The sequence below is a fragment of the Lepidochelys kempii genome, chromosome 21 (genome assembly GCF_965140265.1).
Source record: "Lepidochelys kempii isolate rLepKem1 chromosome 21, rLepKem1.hap2, whole genome shotgun sequence".
Classification (NCBI taxonomy): Eukaryota; Metazoa; Chordata; order Testudines; family Cheloniidae; genus Lepidochelys; species Lepidochelys kempii.
In genome coordinates, this window is record NC_133276.1 from 5,830,371 (window position 1) to 5,850,385 (window position 20,015).

Below are 20,015 nucleotides of genomic sequence, written 5' to 3' on the forward strand. Positions count from 1 at the left end.
AACCAGGATTATTGCCAGAAATAGGATAATAGGCACCGTTTCTCAGGAAGCTCCATTTGGTCCAGCTAGGCTACTACTGGAAGGTCTTGTCACTGAGACATGGGTGTAGGGGTTCAGACTTCTGTTCCCAGCTTGGACACCGACCCGTTCGGTGACCTTGGACAACTCACTCAATCTTTCTGTGCCTCAATTTCTCCCTCTGCAAATAACAGCAATCCTTATCTTCCTGCAAAGGGGAATAAAGATTTCTTTTGTTATTATTGCTGTTAAGTTTTCAGTTATTCAGATGAAGGATGCGATAGAAATATTACTACCCCAAAAAAGTGTTAGCCGAATCAGTATTTCTAAAATCAGATTCAGGTCACATGGATTTTTTGCAGCATAGATGAGGTCCACGGGCCTGGGGTTCTGTAGCCATTTCTGAGCAGCACAGTTGGTGACAGGCCCCTCACCGTCAGTCTCTTGGATTCTGGGAAACAATGATCTGCAGCTGTAGGAATTCCAGGCTGCCGGGATGCCTTGCCAAACTTCCACAGCAGTTCCCAGCTTGAGTTCAGACTGGATTTCCCTGAACACACACATTTGGCAGGAAGTCAATGGGGCTTTTCAGGAGACCACGAAGGTTGGATGTGTCACTCCGTGACTGAAGGACACTGCAGAACAGTGGGAGTTGGGAGGCCTGTTGCTTAGTTTTCAGACTGCTCAGATATAACCACCCACCCTTCTCCAGCAGACACCCCAGGAGACCGTAGCTTGCCAGAGAGCTATAAATTAGAGAGAGTGCAGTGCCTCAACCTCCTCACCAGATGCATGACTTTGGGGATCCTCAGATCTCTTCTAGCAGGTAGCACAAGTCCTCAGGAAGGGCAAAGGTCACCAAGCCCAGAAGAAAATGGCAATTCAATAGGAACTTGAGTGTGGAGAAAGGAAAGAAGGAAGCACAGATATATGCAGGCACGAGCAGAGAAAGATGCAGCTTTTTCTCTAACGTAGGGAACAAAACCACCCCAACTTCAGGGCTTCCATTTCAATAACTCCTCTTACAGATTGGACTCCTCCACCCCCCAAATAGATTTATTGCACTAGCCCCAGCTACTCATCCTGCAGTACCAGTAGCTCCTCCCACCTCTCCCAACCTCCAAAATACCCCTGCAGCTGAGGACTTCTGTGGGCCAATTGCTTCTACCTCAGGACAGACTTGGGCCAGGCTCAGAGCACAGACTTCATGCGCTATGCAGAGTCAGCATGGTAAGGCACAGTGTTATCATGATCCCAAGCCCAGTTTAAGTCTGCAGCAGCATGGAAAGGAGACACCATGGAATAAGTTGAACATGCAAGAGTGGGACAGAGAGTGTTAGCTGCAGGGGTGGATGGAGGAGCAGCATAAGGATATGGGGGTGAAGTCTAAAGCCTCGTCAATATAGTACCTTGCTCACAAAGCAGGGCAAGGATGTCTTGTGCGAAAAGAGCCGCAAAATTCAAGTCTGGCTCAAAACTTCCACAAAGGTCAAGCACATTCAGGTCTGGGATTTCAGTGTGGAGCCCATCTCTAGTTCAGGCTACAGCTTGCTGGACAGCAAGAGTCACCTGCATCCCTTACACCAGAGGCTTAAATAATCCCATTATACAGAACAGAGAATGACTCACTGCACGCTGGCTCTCACTGTTATTTAAGTGCCAACAGCATGCTTGGTACTGGACAAAACAAAGGAAGATGCTGTCCCTGCTTCAAACAGCTCCCAACCTCATTCAGGTCAGACAGCTCTTGTGCAGTTATTTGACATTTCTGTCTGTGCACAGACAAGCCGCACCACACACCAGCACTCCCCGTCACCCCCTCCCACCACAAACAGCCAGGCAGCAGCTCCCACTACTCTCCGCGCAAAAGACAGTCAGCCTGCCAGCGGTGGCATTTTCATGCTTCATGGCACCTCATGCAAGATTCAGCCCTGGTATGTTTCAGACCATCTCAGGTCAGTGGAATTTAACAGTATGTGGGTCTTTAGTCCCTACCTGATGAAGTGAGCTGTAGCTCACAAAAGCTTATGCTCAAATAAATTTGTTAGTCTCTAAGGTGCCACAAGCCTCCTGTTCTTTTTAATGAATAGAAGATTGTTGGGGTCGGAATTGATCTGGACAAGGAGAAGAAGTCTGGAGATAAATGTGAGAAAGGAGGGACAGGCAGTAGAACAAAAGTGAAACTGTTTGAGCAGCATATTCCAGAAGTCTTGAGGTCTTTCTGAGTGTAGCCTTCATTGATTTGAGATCTACCATACCATTCTCTCACTAGAAGGGAAAACCTATAATATAGCAGCAGGCTGTAAAAGAGACCCAGTTTGGGAAAAGAACCATTCAAGAAATATATGTTTGCTGATGATTATTTAAAGAAAGTCACACCGGTGAACCAGTGGAAGTCACTTAAGCACTTGGATTCAGAGACTGCTGAAGTGATAATCTCACTTTTAACAGCAGTAGCTTCTTCTGCCGGTGTAGAAAGAATAATTTTCTTCCTTTGGACTAATTCATTCCAAATTGAGAAATGGTTTGGGACCTAAAAAAAACAGGAAAGCTGGTTTTTCTTTTCCAGATTATGAACAAACAGGAAAACGAAGGTGAAGACGACTGAGTTAGCGGCAGAAGCCAGTATTTTAAGTTTCTCACGTTGACCTGACTGACCTAGTCTATTTAATTTTTGTTTTTTTAAAAAAGTATTTCATTTAACAATTTTAGTTAAAAACCATTTTAACAAAAACAAACCTGATTTTAAAACACTTGCATGTTTTACTAAATTCAAAAATTCAGATGCTTGTTGTGTAAAATTATTATATGTTTGCTGTTGAAGAAAAAAAAGCCAGAATACATAACGTTGTCAGTTTAGTTAAATAAAACAATTTAAATGTCTGTCTGGTGATGTTCTCCTCCTAACACAGCATGGCAAGAAAATCCTCCAAATATTAATGATTAACCCATTGAATTGGAGATATTTATGAAGTCACTGGGAGGTGAACTATCTGCTTCAATTACCTTTGGTAAACGAAATAACCAATCATTCATTTTCTGATATAGCTGTAAAACTAATCTGAAAAGTTTTCAAAATAAATCACTGCTTAAAAATGTATCGTGTGTACCTTCTAAAAATGAAACCTACATCTGTCTCTGAGTTGGGAAGAATATGTATTAATGTTATAACAACCAACAAGAATGCACTTTTATGTAGAAATCCAGGATTAAATCGAGTCTTCCTGACTAGTGATTTAAATCATGATTTAAATTAAATCCACCCTGTCGGTTACGAAAACCCTTAACCAAAGGTTGAAATGTTTGGAGTGACTCAACCACCAGGTATGAGAGAACAGAGGCTCCAGTCTCCTAATGCTCCATGTATTTAGATTCAATCGCCCACACCCCACTCTAATCCACTTGAGCTGCTCCCTCGCCATCTCCTCAGGTAAGTTAAAGATCCAAGCCAGAGCCCTTATTAAGGAAGTCTACCTAGGACACAGGGTACAGAAAAACTAGGGAATTTCTCACCACGCATGTCAGGAGTGGATCCGCAGCCCATGTCAGCGCTGGAAAGGAGTTCATTATGGGTAGATGTGCATGAAAGGAACTGCTGGAGCATCGCAGGACATGACATTCCTTTGGCCCCATCCGTACTGAAGCTCCAGTCATGGCGAAGAACGATGTTTAAGCACAGTTCCAGCTGAGCCTTGAACACAGCTCCAGCTCTCACGTGGGTTCACCAGCTGATGCGGACTGAGCCGGTGTTAGGACCATGTCCTGCTGGCCTAGGTCCCTAATGCGGTTCAAATGAATTTGTACCAGGATCCCAAATTCAGACTGAAAGGCTAGCATAGCACGGTGCTTCTCAAGAACCAGCACTGCTCTAGGGGCCTTGGTTTTTGCACCTGCCTAGCTACTCTGTTGCCTCTGTGGCCCCAGCCCAACCCCTTCCACCTGAGGCCCCAGCCCCGCCCCTTCTACCTGAGGCCCCAGCCCCCAACCAAGCCAGAAGCTGGAGCCGGCCTGTGGGCCCCCTCACCCAAGGTAGGTGGAGGGTTCACAGCTCCCCACTGCTGCCCACACGGCTCTTACCCCTACCTGGCTCCGGCCAGTGCACAGGGCCTCAGAGCCGCAGCCCGGCCATGGTAAGAGTCATGCGGCCAGGCAGCTGTGAGGAGCTGCGGACCCTCCACTTGCACTGGGCGGGGAGCCCAGGTCTGGGAACACAGGCCAGGGACTGCTCTCGGGTCGTCCGTCCCCACTCCCCCGCCCCCTCTGGGGGCAGGTGGAGGGGCTGCAGCATGGAGAAAGGTGGATGGGCCAGGCCTGTTCACTTTCAAAAAGTGGGAGGGCCATGGTCCCCAGCCCCCCTATTCCTGCGCCGATGGTTGACGTAGCCTTGTTTCAAACCGAGCTACATCAACATGCACTAGGTACCTTTTAGAGCTCATCAGCGGGGTCGACACAGGGCAGTAAGAGCACAGTAGCGTACAGTGCTCTATAATTCACACCCAATGTGTTGCCATGTAGACAAGCTCTTAGGCACAGCCCTTGACATTCACCAGCCTCAGATATCTTGGGCTATCGTAGCAAGAGACATATCACTGTCAAAGACATCAGAATTTATGACCCCTCCAGGGATGCCAGCTCTCTATGCTGAATCCAGTTGAATAGCAGTATTTACCTCTATGATGTCCCCACACAGTTAGATCCAGCAAAAAGGACTCTGGGGGTTCTTATTCTAACTCCCCATTTAGAAAACAATTTTCCCGCAGTCCTTTGAAAGCGCTTAAGGGGCCTAACTCCCATTGGAAATTTGGGTCCTAAATCACTTCAGCACTCTTACAAATGTTACCCCACAAGGCTAGTCAGCATGGCTAGCAGGGCGTGTCTGAGAAGAAGAGGGGAGGGGAAGGGAGCTCCATACTGCATTCCTGAACTACACCTGGCTGCAGTCAGTACCAGCAATCCACGCGTTTTCAGCGCACATGGGACATGCCCAGACCTCACTGGCATCAATTGATCAGATCTGGAATAATTTATTATTATCTTCGGTGCTTCCAGATTTCCTGCTCCCGTCCAGGAACCACTCCTCAAGCCTTTCAGTACCAACCTAGCAGCCCATCCTCCTCCTCCACACCACCCCAGGCCTGATGCTTGAAGCAGATAGGCCTCTCACCTTAGAAGGAACTTCACCAGCTGAGCCACATTCCAAGCATGCTTCACTCATCCTATAAACATCGCCTGACTCAGACACATGCAAGGGTAGGTTCTGACAACAGGAATTCACAACCCCAGAGAGATGGGGCAAGACTGCCCAAGAAACCCCAGGCTAGCAGATAATTTAGGGGCAAGGGGAGAGCAGATTTGCGCTCTAGGGATCAGCCCTTGAGCTGTGTTAAAAATTCTATAATGTGCCTGGTGGCAGGGCCACCTTATCAGCGCTGAGCTAAGTGGATCCACATCATCCCGAAGAGAAAAAGCCTGCAAGCTCATTCTGGCCCTGGAAGAGGCCTGCACCACATTCCCTGGGGAGCCCTGCCTCACATTCTGCTACCTAAATCCATCCCACACAAGCAGGAGAGAAAGACAAAGTGACATACAACCTGTCAGCAGTCCCATTTTCTCCCCATCCCACATCAGGTGAGGACTTCTTGGATTGGGGTTTCGGCTGTGGGGGGGGGCGGGGGAAGAGGGGAGCCCTGACTACGCCCACGAGCCTCTCCAAGCCGGATGCTCACGGACGCGGCAGTACGGCACTCTCCTGCTCTGCGGACAACTATGGCAAGGCAAAACGGGAGGCAGCGCAGTATTCTTGGAAGCTGGGAGGTGAGGTCATGCAGTCTGAATGCCGCAACCTGAAGCCCCACACAGGGCCGGCTCCGCTTGGAGAGAAGCCGGCATGAAGAGATGGAGAGAGCCAGACAACAGCTCAGAAAAGACTCTCAGCTGATTCGACTGGCAACAGGGGAAACATTTCTGAGAGAGAGAGACCCTCCCCACTGTGTTCTCCCAGCATCACGTTAACACAGAGAGCAAGTCTAGATCAGAGAAAGCCCCCAGGGTCTGATGCAAACACAGCCCCGAAGACAGGTTTCAGAGTAGCAGCCGTGTTAGTCTGTATTCGCAAAAAGAAAAGGAGTACTTGTGGCACCTTAGAGACTAACAAATTTATTTGAGCATAAGCTTTTGTGAGCTACAGCTCACTTCATCGGATGCATGGTGTGTATGGTAACACCCATTGTTTCATGTTCTCTATGTAAATAAATCTCCCCACATGCATCTGAGGAAGTGAGCTGTAGCTCACGAAAGCTTATGCTCTAATAAATTGGTTAGTCTCTAAGGTGCCACAAGAACTCCTTTTCTTTTTGCGAATACAGACTAACACGGCTGTTACTCTGAAACCTGTCTTTTACATAGAGACTGTCCAGTTTGACGAATGTACATGGCAGAGGGGCATTGCTGGCACATGGTGGCATATATCACATTGGTAGATGTGCAGGTGAACGAGCCTCTGATCGTGTGGCTGATGTTATTAGGCTCTGTGATGGTGTCCCCTGAATAGATATGTGGACACAGTTGGCAATGGGCTTTGTTGCAAGGATAGGTTCCTGGGTTAGTGGTTCTGGGGTGTGGTTGCTGGCGAGTATTTGCTTCAGGTTGGGGGGCCCCGAAAAGCAGCTCAGCATGGAAACTACGGCTAGCCAGGATCTGTATTTCCTATTTGTGTGTGATTTGGGGGCAGGGGGGAAGACCCTCGTGGAGTGGGGCCTCAGGCCTCAACACCACTGGGGGATATGATAGGATACAGAGGGACCTAGACAAATTGGAGGATTGGGCCAAAAGAACTCTGATGAGGTTCAATAAGGATAAGTGCAGGACCCTGCACTTAGGACGGAAGAACCCAATGCATAGCTACAGACTAGGGACCGAATGGCTAGGCAGCAATTCTGCGGACAAGGACCTAGGGGTGACGGTGGACGAGAAGCTGGATATGAGTCAGCAGTGTGCCCTTGTTGCCAAGAAGGCCAATGGCATTTTGGGATGTATAAGTAGGGGCATAGCCAGCAGATCGAGGGACGTGATCGTCCCCCTCTATTCGACATTGGTGAGGCCTCATCTGGAGTACTGTGTCCAGTTTTGGGCCCCACACTACAAGAAGGATGTGGATAAATTGGAGAGAGTCCAGCGAAGGGCAACAAAAATGATTAGGGGTCTGGAACACATGACTTATGAGGAGAGGCTGAGGGAACTGGGATTGTTTAGTCTTCAGAAGAGAAGAATGAGGGGGGATTTGATAGCTGCTTTCAACTACCTGAGAGGTGGTTCCAGAGAGGATGGTTCTAGACTATTCTCAGTGGTAGAAGAGGACAGAACAAGGAGTAATGGTCTCAAGTTGCAGTGGGGGAGGTTTAGGTTGGATATTAGGAAAAACTTTTTCACTAGGAGGGTGGTGAAACACTGGAATGCGTTACCTAGGGAGGTGGTAGAATCTCCTTCCTTAGAAGTTTTTAAGGTCAGGCTTGACAAAGCCCTGGCTGGGATGATTTAACTGGGAATTGGTCTTGTTTTGAGCAGGGGGTTGGACTAGATGACCTCCTGAGGTCCCTTCCAACCCTGATATTCTATGATATCAGTCACCAGAGCAAGCCCCTCACAGTGGCACATCACTGAAATGTCAAGAAGGGGCTAAGCAGCAGCAGCGCTAACCCTGGCTGGTGCACCAACAGCTGTAACTGGGGAAATCCCAATGCAGATAGGGACCTTAAAAAGCAGCCCCCCAGCTTTAGCTATTATTGCAGGGTTCTCCTCTCCCTGCCCCCGCCCCATCTGCTTGCCCACTGGGTTTGGCAAAACGCCCTCCTTTCGTGCCGAACAAGATACAGGTCGCTATTCCTGGCCTGTCCCGTCAGCGTCCCTCAGACAGTAGAGTCCAAGGCCATAGCAGCAGCTAGTCACAGATGCCTGAAAATCAATTAAATAAACCAACCAGCGAAGCTGCAGTCTGGATGTTTCCGTGGTGGGAAGGTGTCTAAACAGGCTGGTGAGGTTTTGTTGCATTCTATTTCTCGACCCCCGAGACACTTATTGCAGTGACCCTTTAACCCCCACAGGGTGCCAGACAGCAAGCAACCCAGGCACTGAATTCCAGCTCCTCAACCTCCAGCACCAGCTCTTTCACTGCCGTGCACACTCGCTCTGTTGTGGTGCCAACAGAAGGGTTACTCTGAACCCCATACACCTAAGGATGCCACTTCCCTCTTACCCCTCCCACCAGGGACTGGCTTATGTTCCATTCCAGAGGGCAGGCCTGGCGGTTTTTAAAGAGTAGCGAAGCCACTAACTTGGTTTCCCCAAGTTTCCTGTCTGCGCCTTCCTTTCATATTGGTTTCATGGGTTCTTATCCATCACCCCTCAATTGCATGTAGAGGCCTTGCTTCTATAAAGCTTTCAACTATTGCTTATAAAATGCTTTAAACACACACGGCGTTTTACAAGAGGTAAAGTTTGTCTGACTGAGAAGGGCATGAGCCAGTGCAATACAACACAGAACAAACCAACCAACTCTCTTGTATAAGCAGAGCTTTTGCCAGACCAGGTGTGTTGGCAGAAACCTTCTGGAAGGCAGAGTAGTGGCCTGGCACATATAATATGTCAACGGGTTTATCTGGAGAGATTGGCTTGTTCTGTATGCCAAACCCCTTCCCTACGCTTTGCCTTCTGAAGGGCTTTTGCCAACATGCCCAGAAAAAGTTCTGTCCAAGGGTTTGGAAGTGCTTTTTGTAGCATGGTCAGCCCCCTGACACTAGAATGGTTTTGTTGGCGAAGAACTGACTAGTGCCCAAGAGAACTGGATTCAATACCCACCTCTTGCACAGGCTCCCTGTGTAAGCACTTTTGAAAACAATCATAGAACTCTCTCTACTTTGTTGTGTCGTGAAACACAAGTGACCATCCTTCTGGCCGTCTGAAGACCCTGCTGTTTAATTTGCATTAGTACACAATATTTATTCTTGCTGGGGGTCTGGATTTGGATCATTCAGCCACATTCCCTACTGGAGCTGTTTGACCTGAGTTGTCTTTTGAGACAAACACAAGGGAGTCGCAATTCTGTAAGAGAATGACTCACCGGATCCAGTGCTGAGGCCCATCCATGTCGCCTCAACAAGGTCCAGCTGGGCTTCGGGTGTGTTAAGACACCAGCCGTGGCATTAACTAGGAACTTCATGAAAGCCCAGCAAAATGTGCACCTGGTTCACACCTCGCTGGCAAAGCTTACACAGAAGAAAGTTTTGCCTCCCTCCTCTTTGCAACCCACCCAGAAGTCCACGACACAATGTTTCCCAAGTGGCAAGGGTTGGAAGAATACAAAAAACAGCTGTAATTAAGCCCAACATGATAGGGTTCTGGACACGAGTATAAATCCAGCCCAAGCCAGTAGAAACCAAGTCATCACCATTCAAAAGCAGCATGTAGGCTTACGTATACACATCACAAAATCACCATCACGATTTAACACTCTTGCCAAACTCAGAGGAAGAGACCAAAGGGAATGAGCACAAGGAACTACCCCCTTGCTCCCAGGAGTGGCCCTTCGCAAAGGCAGGCACTCGGCTAGGGGATCCTTGCACTGCACTGCGTCGTACTCTTTCTGCAGTGACCTAGAAGATTTCAGGGCGGTCAGTCTAGAACCAAGCACTTATCTCTAAAGAACAGGGAGGAAAGAGTGACAACAAGTCCCTAGTGCCCTAGCCTACGTCAAGTTTGACCTATTTGCTCCCTTCAAAAAGGAGGGTCCAACCCTACCCATTCAGAACAACTGGCTGAGATCAGTAGGATATTGCACATCTTCTCTTTCACATCAGAATTGCACAGTAATGGAAGTTTTAAAAAGGGAATATGAGAAAGCAGGAAATTCAGACAAAAGGAAACATGCTGCAACAAAGATCTGTAATAACACAACATGCTCTATGATAACTTTTACGGTACGGTACAAGTTAGAGGAAAGGTCTATTAAATTATCAAGGCCCATCTCTCCTGGACCGTGCAGGACCGTTCCTTAATGGTGCATTTTCTACTGTTCTGTGAAGTCTAGGTTTAGACGTCCCAAGCATGGTCCAGTGGACAGGGTACTGGCCTAGGAGAGATGGAAACAGAACCTGAGTCTGCTACCAAACTCCTGCATAACCTTGGGAAAGACACTTCACCTCTCTGGGCATCAGTTTCCTTCATCTGCAAAAGGGGGACGGACATACTGATCTTCCTTTGGAGAATGCTTTGAAATCAACCATCACAAAGCACTAGAAAAAAGCCAAGTATTATAATTAAGGGACTGAGTTTCCGCTGTTTCTTTAGGGTCCCAATTCCTGAGCGCAGAGCAACGGTCAACCCCATGGCCTGGCTCTTGTCAGTTTAACTCAGACACCTTCAAAACGAGGAAATGAGTGGCTACCATTTATAATAATTTAGAAGGGATATGACAACTCCTCAATTACTGATATGAACTCAGAACCCAAATCAGCAGAAACCTTCAATCAGTGAGGTGATAAACCACTGCCCTGGAAGAAAAAAAAACACCCCAAATTGTGTTTGTCACAGTTTTGAAAAAAGAAAGTGTTACATGAGGATATTTTTGGTTTTCCAAACTACACAGTGAGGAAAAAAAAAAAGAAAACAAAACTCCCATCAAGGCCAGGGTATCAGAAGTGCTCTGAACGGACCACCCTGCAGCAGGCCATCAGAAGGGAGATTATCTTCACCCATGAGCTCTAGCCCCGGACATTCATATATTCTAAGACTTAGGGGTTTAATAGTTTGGGGCTGGGAGTTTCAAAGGTGTAAAGTGCCCAATCCCAATTGAAATTCAAATGGGAACCGGGAGCCTTACTCCCTTCAGCAACTTTGAAAAATCCCACTCTTGGAGGAGGAGAACTTCCACAGGACCATCCGTGGAAACAATATGGTTATTTGCAGTGTCCTGCAGGCAGTGGAAGAGGCCAGGATTCTACTTTTCAGCTTCATGCTCCTTAGAGCAAATAATCAAGAGAAGATTGGGGGGGCTGGTATTATCTATTTTTTAAAGGCGGAGAGGGCTTTCAAAATAAAACCTCTACAAAACAATGTTCAATGAGCCTAACATGAAGTGAGGAAACAGCAGAGCATTTTCCAGAGTTCTCCCGATCAAAAGCAAGGCCCAGCAACTCCTTGATAGAGAAGCCCCTTCTGTTAACATTCTGCACAGAGCTGAGCTAAAAACAGAACCTGAGTCCTGCTGGAGGCTAATAGCTTCAAGGGAACTACTGGATCATGTTCCATAACGTTTATTATATCACAGCATAGGGAGCATTAACAGATTCACTACCTAATTAAGGGGAAAGAAAACACCCATAAAACCCTCTCTGCACTGCAGACAAAGAAAAATCTAGTTGGATCCATGACCACTTTGAGGAACGTCTCAAAGGGCAGCTCTAGGAGGCCGGTAGAAGTTGCTAAGGATCCTGAAAAGTGGAGTGAGAAACTAGGATCAAAACCCTTGTGTGTTTGGGTTGGGAAGAATTTAATAGACATTTCAGCTGAACCATAGTGGAAACAAGAGGAAATGTGCAGCTTTTTCCATTCGTTTGGTAATGTTAAGCAATAAACAGCTGGTATACAATCCATACTATTGAGGACACCGCAGCTGTCCCGGATGCTGTTCCTTTAGCGAGCGGAAGGGTGTACAAGGGCCCCAAGAGCCGCGACAAGGCCAAGAACCCTGACAACTCCTGCTCAGGTTTTCTATAGAAGAAGAAAAGAGTTGAAGAGCTGAAAACTGACAAATCGATAGATCTCAAAATACTGGACAGAGAGTGGTGAGTTTCCTCATCCCCACAGCACATAAGGAGAACTGCAGCAGAGAGGAAGTAATTTCCCTAACATCACACAGTCTGAGGCAGAACCTGGACTAGAAACCAGCCTTCCATCACCTAGTTTTCTGCCCTCTCCCAAGACCATGTTGCCTTTGTAAAGCATACCCAGACACTTTGGTGATGGGAATCTCCCAAGTGTAATACCATTAATGTATTTGGACCTTGCTCCTTTCATCCCCAGGGAAGCCATTCCAGACATGTAATCTGATGGAATCAAACTGCACTACAGCTGATGCACTTTACTGGCATAAACTTACTAATGAAGAACTGATCCACTTCAGCCAATTTTCAGTGGGTGTCGGCATTAATGGAAAGGGGTCCCACGGAGAAGCTTCCAAAGCACCACAGATGCTAGTGAGTTACCTTTGAAAGCATGACATTCCCAAAGATACTGTTCTGTGCAGAGTCTTCATGGCAACAGCCAGCTGACAACTACCTTAGAGTTGATGTTAGAGGTTAGGTTTCATTAGCAGAATCTTGCTCTGCATCCTAGAGCCCCAAGTGAAACACATGGCAGAGAAAGAGATTCACTGATGTCCACCCAGCATTAACTGAGCCTCCAGCCCAGATTACCTGCAATTTCTTTGTAAAAAGCTGCATTAAGGGAGCCAGTCACTAATCCAGATCTCATCTGAAGATTAGGCTTAAAAGTACATCTTGGAGTGGAATTTACAGTATGCGACACAGAATTAGGTCTTGCCCGCTATCCTACCTCCGCAATCTGCTTCACATCACACCAGCAGCCCAACTGCAACGGACAAAGCCAAGTAAAGTCAGCAGTGACCTACATACAATAAGACAGGTTTCAGAGTAGCAGCCGTGTTGGTCTGTATCCGCAAAAAGCTACATACAACATGTTTTCCAGAAATTCCAAATCTAATTTTCATCTAATAAGAAATCACAGCGAGCTGAGAAAATATATACCCATATAGACACCACCTCATGTTTCCTACTGCTGACCACAGCTGCATTGCCCTTCGCTCTCAGACGGCCAGATGTTGATGAGCGAATCACTGAACAATCCACAACGGGCCTCATGCTGCTTGCTGACAAGAGCTTTCCATGAGTTGCTGAGTTCTGCCACTTCTCACTGGGGCTGAGATCACCCAGCACCTTATGGAACTGAACCCCTAAAGGAGAAAGCACCCGAATCTAAAATCCTATTAAGAACCAATGCTAATTCGCCAATTTAAACAATGCTATGCCTTTTTAATACTGGCCAATTTATGGATTCCACTTGAGATGTTTTTCTGCTGCAGTGATCAGTGAAACGCTAATCAATTAGACAATAACTACTGATAAGTCAGAAGTTAAAGAGTATCGATTGTTTTTAACTAGACAGTGCAGGCAAACAAGACTATAGGCCAGTAACTTACAAACATGTGCTAGAAACATAATTTATTTTATTAAGCAATCAAATGCCTTGGCTAAGCACTCGTGTACTAGATGGGGAATGAGCCCAAATTACATTTTCTCTATTGTTGGAGTTTATATACCTCCCACTGAACTATGAATGGTCACATTATAGCAGTGCATCTCTAAATGAAATCCTAACATAAAAGTATCGAAGACCTTGGAATAGAGAGGTTTTATAATATGTGGTTTTACAAAATTCCTGAGGGACAAAATTCCTGAGCACACAGAACCAGAAGTCTTTAATATTAATGAGATTTACAGTTGTTTCCCCATCACTGTAAGATTGCGTTAATATGTATGACCTTTTGGACAGGAGATATAAACAGAAAAGTTTAGAATAGAAATGCTCGCCTTAAAACCTAACACACAGCACAAAGCAATTTCACCTTTGGCTTCTGGCTATGGGCCTCCCTCTTGCATTCTTTCTAATGTCACCAGAAACAGCAACACCTGATGCAATCAGTTCTTTGTATCCAAGTTATTCCGTTATTCCTCTTACACTGATGCAGATAATGAGTCATAAAAACGTAAGATCAGACCACTAGTCCATCTAGCCCAATATCCTGTTTTCAACAGTGGCCAGCACCAGATGCTTCAGCGAGATTGAACAGAACAGTGCAATTATGAGTGATCTATCCCCTGTCATCCCCTCCCAGCTCCTGGCAGTCAGAGGTTTTGGGACACCCGGAGCATAGGGTTGCATCCCTGACCATCCTGGCTAATAGCCACTGATGGACCTATCCTCCATTAATTTAACTAATTTGTTTTTTTAATCCAATTATACTTTTGGCTTCACAATACTCCTTGGGAACAAGTTCCACAAGTTAACTGTGTTGTGTGAACAAGTACTTCCTTATGTTTGTTTTAAACCTGCAGCCTATTCATTTCACTGGGTGATCCCTGGTTCTCGTGTTATGTGAAGGGATAAACAACACTTCCTTTGTCACTTTCTCCCCACAATTTGTGATTTTGGACACCTCTATCATTTCCCCCCTTAGTCGTCTCTTGTCTAAACTGAACGGTCCCAGTCTTTTTAATCTCTCCTTATATGGAAGCTCTTCCTCATCGTTTCTGTTGTCCTTCTCCGTACTTTTTCCAATTTTAATATATCGTTTTTGAGATGGGGTGACCAGAACTACACACACTATTCAAGGTGTGGGCATACCATGGATTTATATAGTGGCATTATGATATTTTCTATCTTATTATCTATCCCTTTCCTAATGGTTCTGAACAGCCCACTGACTTTTTTGATGGACAGTACACAACGAGCAGATATTTTCAGAGAATTATCCACAATAACTCCAAGATCTCTTTCTTGAGTGTTAAAAGCTAATTTAGACCCCATCATTATGTATGTATAGCTGGGATTATGTCTTCCAACGTGCATTACTTTGCACTTATTAACTCTGAATTGCATCTGCCATTTTGTTGCCCAGTCACTCCGTTTTTTGAGATCCCTTTGTAACTCTTCCCGGACAACTATGGACTCAACCATCTTGAGCAATTTTGTATCGTCTGCAGACTTCGCCACCTCACTGTTTACTCCCTTTTCCCAATCATTTACGAACATCTTGAACTGCACAGGTCCCAATAGAGATCCTGGGGAGACCCTGATATTTACCTCTCCCCACTGTGAAAACTGACCATTTATTCCTACCCTTTGTTTCCTATCTTTTAACCAGCTACTGACCCATGAGAGGACCTTCCCTCTTATCCTATGACAGCTTACTTAGCTTAAGAACCTTTGGGGTGGGACCCTGTCAAAAGCTTTCTGAAAGTCCAAGTACACTATATCAGCTGGATCACCATTGTACACATGCTTGTTGATCCCCCTCTAAGAATTCTAATAGATTGGTGAGGAATGATTTCCTTTTACAAAAGCTGTGTTGACTCCTCCCCAACAAATGGTGTTTGTATGCCAGATGATACAAAGTTATTCAGAAGTTCTGAACAACGCTCTACAGCTTTATAAACAGATCCACCCCCAACTAATAGAAAGTAGCATATTGATCTATACACACTACAGTTGAGCAAAACGTCCTATTAACGAGGTTTACCTTTTAGGGCTGTATCTTGACAGGAAGTATCCAAAACTCACTGGACAAACCAAGAGTATGTCTCACACACTTGTCAGTGCAAGATGGACAGAGTGTAGTTTGGTCTGCTAAGTCCCTGAGCTAACAGCCTAGCACTTTCTAGGGGCCTGGAAGGAGTGGTTTACAGCAGCAACTGGGCTGCCCTTTGAACTGACACGGACACATTTGATGGCTCAGCTAAGCTTTTTCCTCACCATACGAACACGGAGAATGGACCATAAAAATTTTAAAACTTCCCAAAGGAAAAATTCAAAGCTGAATTGAATAGAATTAGCCTCTGTGAATTGATTCTGCACCTTCCTCATGCATTGTTACATAGCTCATAAGCAGGGAGATTGGACCACACACATCCGCAACTTAAAAAGGTCCCTCATTATATGGTAAAGAGCTTGGGAAACTGAGCAGGGGACAAGGTCTGAGCAAAAAGTGAGAGTCTGTGATTTACGTTCCATTCTTAATGCATAAAAATCCTGTGTTGTAAAAGGCACTTTAAGTACACCCATGTAAATAATATATCAAACCTAGATCCTGAACACGTCTACTGCACCACACTCCAGGACTGACAAGATAATCAGAACTCAGAGGCTATGCTATTATTCTTAGCCAGTATTTTGATATGAGGAGACTGCTGACACAAGCTGTCCCTTTCCATATGCCATACCCTCTAGTTCTTCTTCTTTTGTTATTTCACACAGGAAAGTATTAGCAACTGCTATTTAAGTCGTTGAGTCAACTTTAAATTTAATGGAGAGAAAAGCATGTCTGTCAAAACAGAGGCTGATCCCACTCATTTACAACATAAAGGAAAAATTACCGTGTCTACCCTCAAACATAACACCGCAATGAATGAGAAGCTTCCCTATTTCCAGACCAAAAAGTGAAATATCTGCCATTCAGGATTTTTTGTCAATAATCTACTTCTTTATTATTTTAGGATTAGTGACTTGTTGGCTTTAAGCACATGTGTTGGCTTAAAAAGAAAAAATGCAGTCAAAACAGGAGGTTTTGGGGTTTTTTTTTAATCTTCACAATTAACAGGATAACGTATAGTGTTTCTGAACAGCTAATGTGTGGGAGCAAGTTGTGCCTAAGATACGGAACGATCAGCTTCGCTGGAGGAGAAAAATTGTACCCATCTTTCCTCGTGCTAAGCATTACCTATGACAATCCATTTAAACTTTCCCCAGGATCCCTCTAACAGAGAAGTACCCACCCCCACTCCAAAAAAAAAAAATAATAATCATTTGAAAACAGGGAAACTGTCAAGTTATTTAGATGCAAAATGTATATTTTAGTACAATATCTTATGTATTGGAAAACCTTTCAAACAAAAACATGTTATGGACTACCGCACACAGATACAGCTCCACAAACATAGCCACATCTGGGGTGGAGAACGGTAGCAGCTTGGTGTACAGTACACTGCACAACAACTGGGGAGCAGGGAGGGTAATTAAACAGGGAAAACCAGACAAACGCCTATGTTTACACAAAGTGCAACGAGATCTTTAGTGCCCACACAGAGAACCTTGAATTTTAAAGGGCTTACCAAGAAAACACAGAGAGTAAACGTGCTGAATCAAATCGACAAGTCTGGAGGTTTCAATGGATTTCAAACCTGATGCTAAGGCCACTAAGGCATCCCTCTCCAATGTCATTTTGCTTTGTTTTAAATTAAAATGCCACACAACCTAATTTTGTCTTTCTTAATAAGACTAGTTTAAGGGGAAACTAGACATTCCTCTAAAGTGATGGAAACACAGAGCAGTAACAATGGAGTATAGTAAAGCCAGAAAGTGAAACTGACTATCCCTGTTTCATTGTCCCAGCTGAATGCAATAAAAACAAACAAATTAATGGTGTATTTTTTTAAAATTATTTTTATTATTACACATCATAATATGATTTTCTTCTCTCTATAGAATCCCTTTAAAGGACTGAATTACCGGTGCTGCCCCAGCCCAAAAGACCACTTGTCTAAACCAGATTCTGCTTGTTTGTATTTACATGTAACAAAGCACCAGAAACATTCCCTCATTGTCAAGCACTAACTGTCGCTGGTAAATTTCAAGTCCTCTCTTCCTAAGCGGTATCAGCCAAGTCCGACCTCTTGGGCAAAATCACTAACCAGAACACCAGGGAAATAACTGCTTTAATCATTCCAGACTTGGAATAAAGATTCGGGGGGGGGGGGCAGAAATGGGGAAAGAAACCTAAATTAGTGCAATCAGACACTACCTCAGAAGAGGGTGGCGTTTGTGTTCTCAGAACCACAATGGAATTTATTTCTCTTACAAGATACACTCTTCCCTGCAGTGATCACTGAAGTGCCCACAGGCTTTAAGGGCAGCTGCAAAGTTACCGGAGCTCCTTGCTCTTTCCTCTCTCCTTCCCACCACCCTTTTACTAAAATAATGGATCTGGAAAGAAATCAGAGCACACACACTCTCCTCCCTCTGCAAACACAAACTGCTTTGATCAGTGGATCCATGGAAACCACAACTAACACACAAACACACACAGAGATTTGAGGGGAAAGAGAGAAGCGGCCCTATCAAACGCAGCCAACGTGAACAGGCCTAGGAGGCTCTGGGGGTTTCTCCTCTCCCGCTGGGAAGTCCTGTTTTGCAAGGGGTGGGGAAATTAATTACTGAGTTTCATTTTTTAAAAGGCAGAGAGATTAGATCATCCAACAACCCCCTCCACCCACCCTCCGGAAAAGATATCCGAGGCAGAACTTCCCCAGAGCCCTTCGCAGTGAGTAAGTGGGGAATTTGTGCCCACACCGCGGCAGGGGGAAGAGGTTCACCGCTGGACTCAGCGAGCTCTGACGAGGCCAAAGTTAAAGCACCATCTTGTCCGTCCGCCAGTTTTAAGGTAGCCTGTAAATAATTCAGTCGGCACTTTTACACGGAGCACCCAGGGCTCAACCCGCCCCATAACTGCAGGGACCTTCCCCTTTACTCGAACAGCACAATGCCTTCTGTGTCACTCCTACAAACACAGCCCGAGCCAAACCCGGGGGGAGGGAATGGGGAATCAGGAGAGGAGAGAGGGGCGTCAGTAGCCCCTCTCCCGCCCCCCCCGCGCGCTTACCTTCAGAGCAAATTTCTCCCCAGTCTTCTTGTTAAAGATTTCCAAAACTTTCCCGTTGATGCCCAGCCCCAGCACTTGCGTGGTGACCTTGTAATCATCCGTGATAGCATTTTTCTTGATCTGGAGGCCCGATTTCACGTTGAACTGGGGGAACTGTTGCTGGATCGGGGGGTGCTGCTGGGGCGGCGGCGGGGGCGGAGGAGGTGGGGTGGGGAACAGCACCTGCGGATTCGGGTTCGGAGAGTTGGACAGCATTGCCGCCACGCCGGGGCAGCCACAGCGGCTCCTTCCCTTGGCTCCGAGTCCCCTCCTCCCCCCACAGTGGGAAGTTTGCTCTCAACAGGCGGAGGGGAACTAAATCCCCCAGAGCTTGGAAAGCAGGGGGGGGGAGAGGGAGAGAGGAAACAACCGCCCCTTCTCCTGGGGAAGGCTCGGAGCCCTCAGGGCTCACCCCACCCCGGGTCTCCGAAGGGGAGACGCTGCTGCCCCCCGCTCAACCCCCCCACCCCCTCCCCAGGCTCGTCCCCGCGCCTGGCTCGTTCGCTCTTTGGAACCCGAAGACAGGAAAAGGAATCGCTACAATGTATCAACCTCAGTCCCGCCCCGGGTCAGTTTCACGGCACTGATGTCACAGCCTCGCCTTGACTGGCTGCCTCTCCGTGAAGGGGCGGGCAATCCGAGGAGGGAGGGTGGAAGGAAGGAGGGGAGAAGAGATGGGGAGGGAGGAGTAAAGAAAGGCGGGGGGGAGAGAGAAGTTACACTTTGGGAAGGAACCTAAGAACTGAGGGGAATTGAAAAAGTCTGAAGAGGTTGGGGTGCGTGTTTACCCCCACCCTGCCACCCACAGGCGAGGAGATTGGGGAGAGGATCCCCCAGTGCCCTCCCCCAGGCCCCCACAGACCTGCCAGCTTTCCCTTGGCTCCTCCAACATCACCAGGTGCCAGGATTCCTTGAGATATCTCTTCCCCCCCCCCTCCCGCCCCCATTCTAAGGAATAAAGCATTTGCAATGAGATCTGTGCTTCCTGGAGACTGGCCTTCATCTGATCAAACCATTCCACATCTGAATTGTACCATGGTCCTGATCCTGCAATGAGCTTCATGGGGTCAAACCTCTTGGCCCCATGCTGAGCGCCATAGGGATGGTTACAAGGTCATCACTCAGTTGCTGGGATTTGGGCAACAGTGAAAGCTTGGGAAATCTTTAGCAAGAAGACCGGAGAGAAATTTGCTCAGGGGAGGCAGAGAAGGAGGGAGAGCCAAGGTATAGGGGGGCACTGACTTTTTGTCCTGTGTCTGGTACTGCACTGAGCAGAGTGGGGTCCTGCACTATGACTGGGATTCCTTGGTGCTATGGTAATAAGAAAACAATACACAAAAGCAAACTTAGAATAAGAACCCCTTCTCATATGCCCACACTGCCTTGTCCAAATACAGAGATGTTCACCATTAAATGGAAAACAACAAGGAGAGGTTTCAGAGTAACAGCCGTG

The 20,015-nt window shown here is 46.5% G+C and overlaps 1 protein-coding gene across 2 annotated transcripts in view; it reads right to left on the bottom strand.

The window, feature by feature from the left end:
* MAPKAPK2 (MAPK activated protein kinase 2) overlaps nucleotides 1-19,015 on the bottom strand; it is a 110,947-nt gene extending 91,932 nt beyond the window's left edge. The window contains exon 1 of one of the 2 annotated variants that reach the window (XM_073319764.1): nucleotides 18,524-19,015. In XM_073319764.1, coding sequence (XP_073175865.1) covers nucleotides 18,524-18,778 — 255 coding nt within the window. In that variant the 5' untranslated portion in view covers nucleotides 18,779-19,015. The remainder of the gene's footprint in view (nucleotides 1-18,523) is intronic. The other variant, XM_073319763.1, reaches the window with a different exon arrangement.
* Between the last annotated feature and the right edge of the window lie 1,000 nt (nucleotides 19,016-20,015).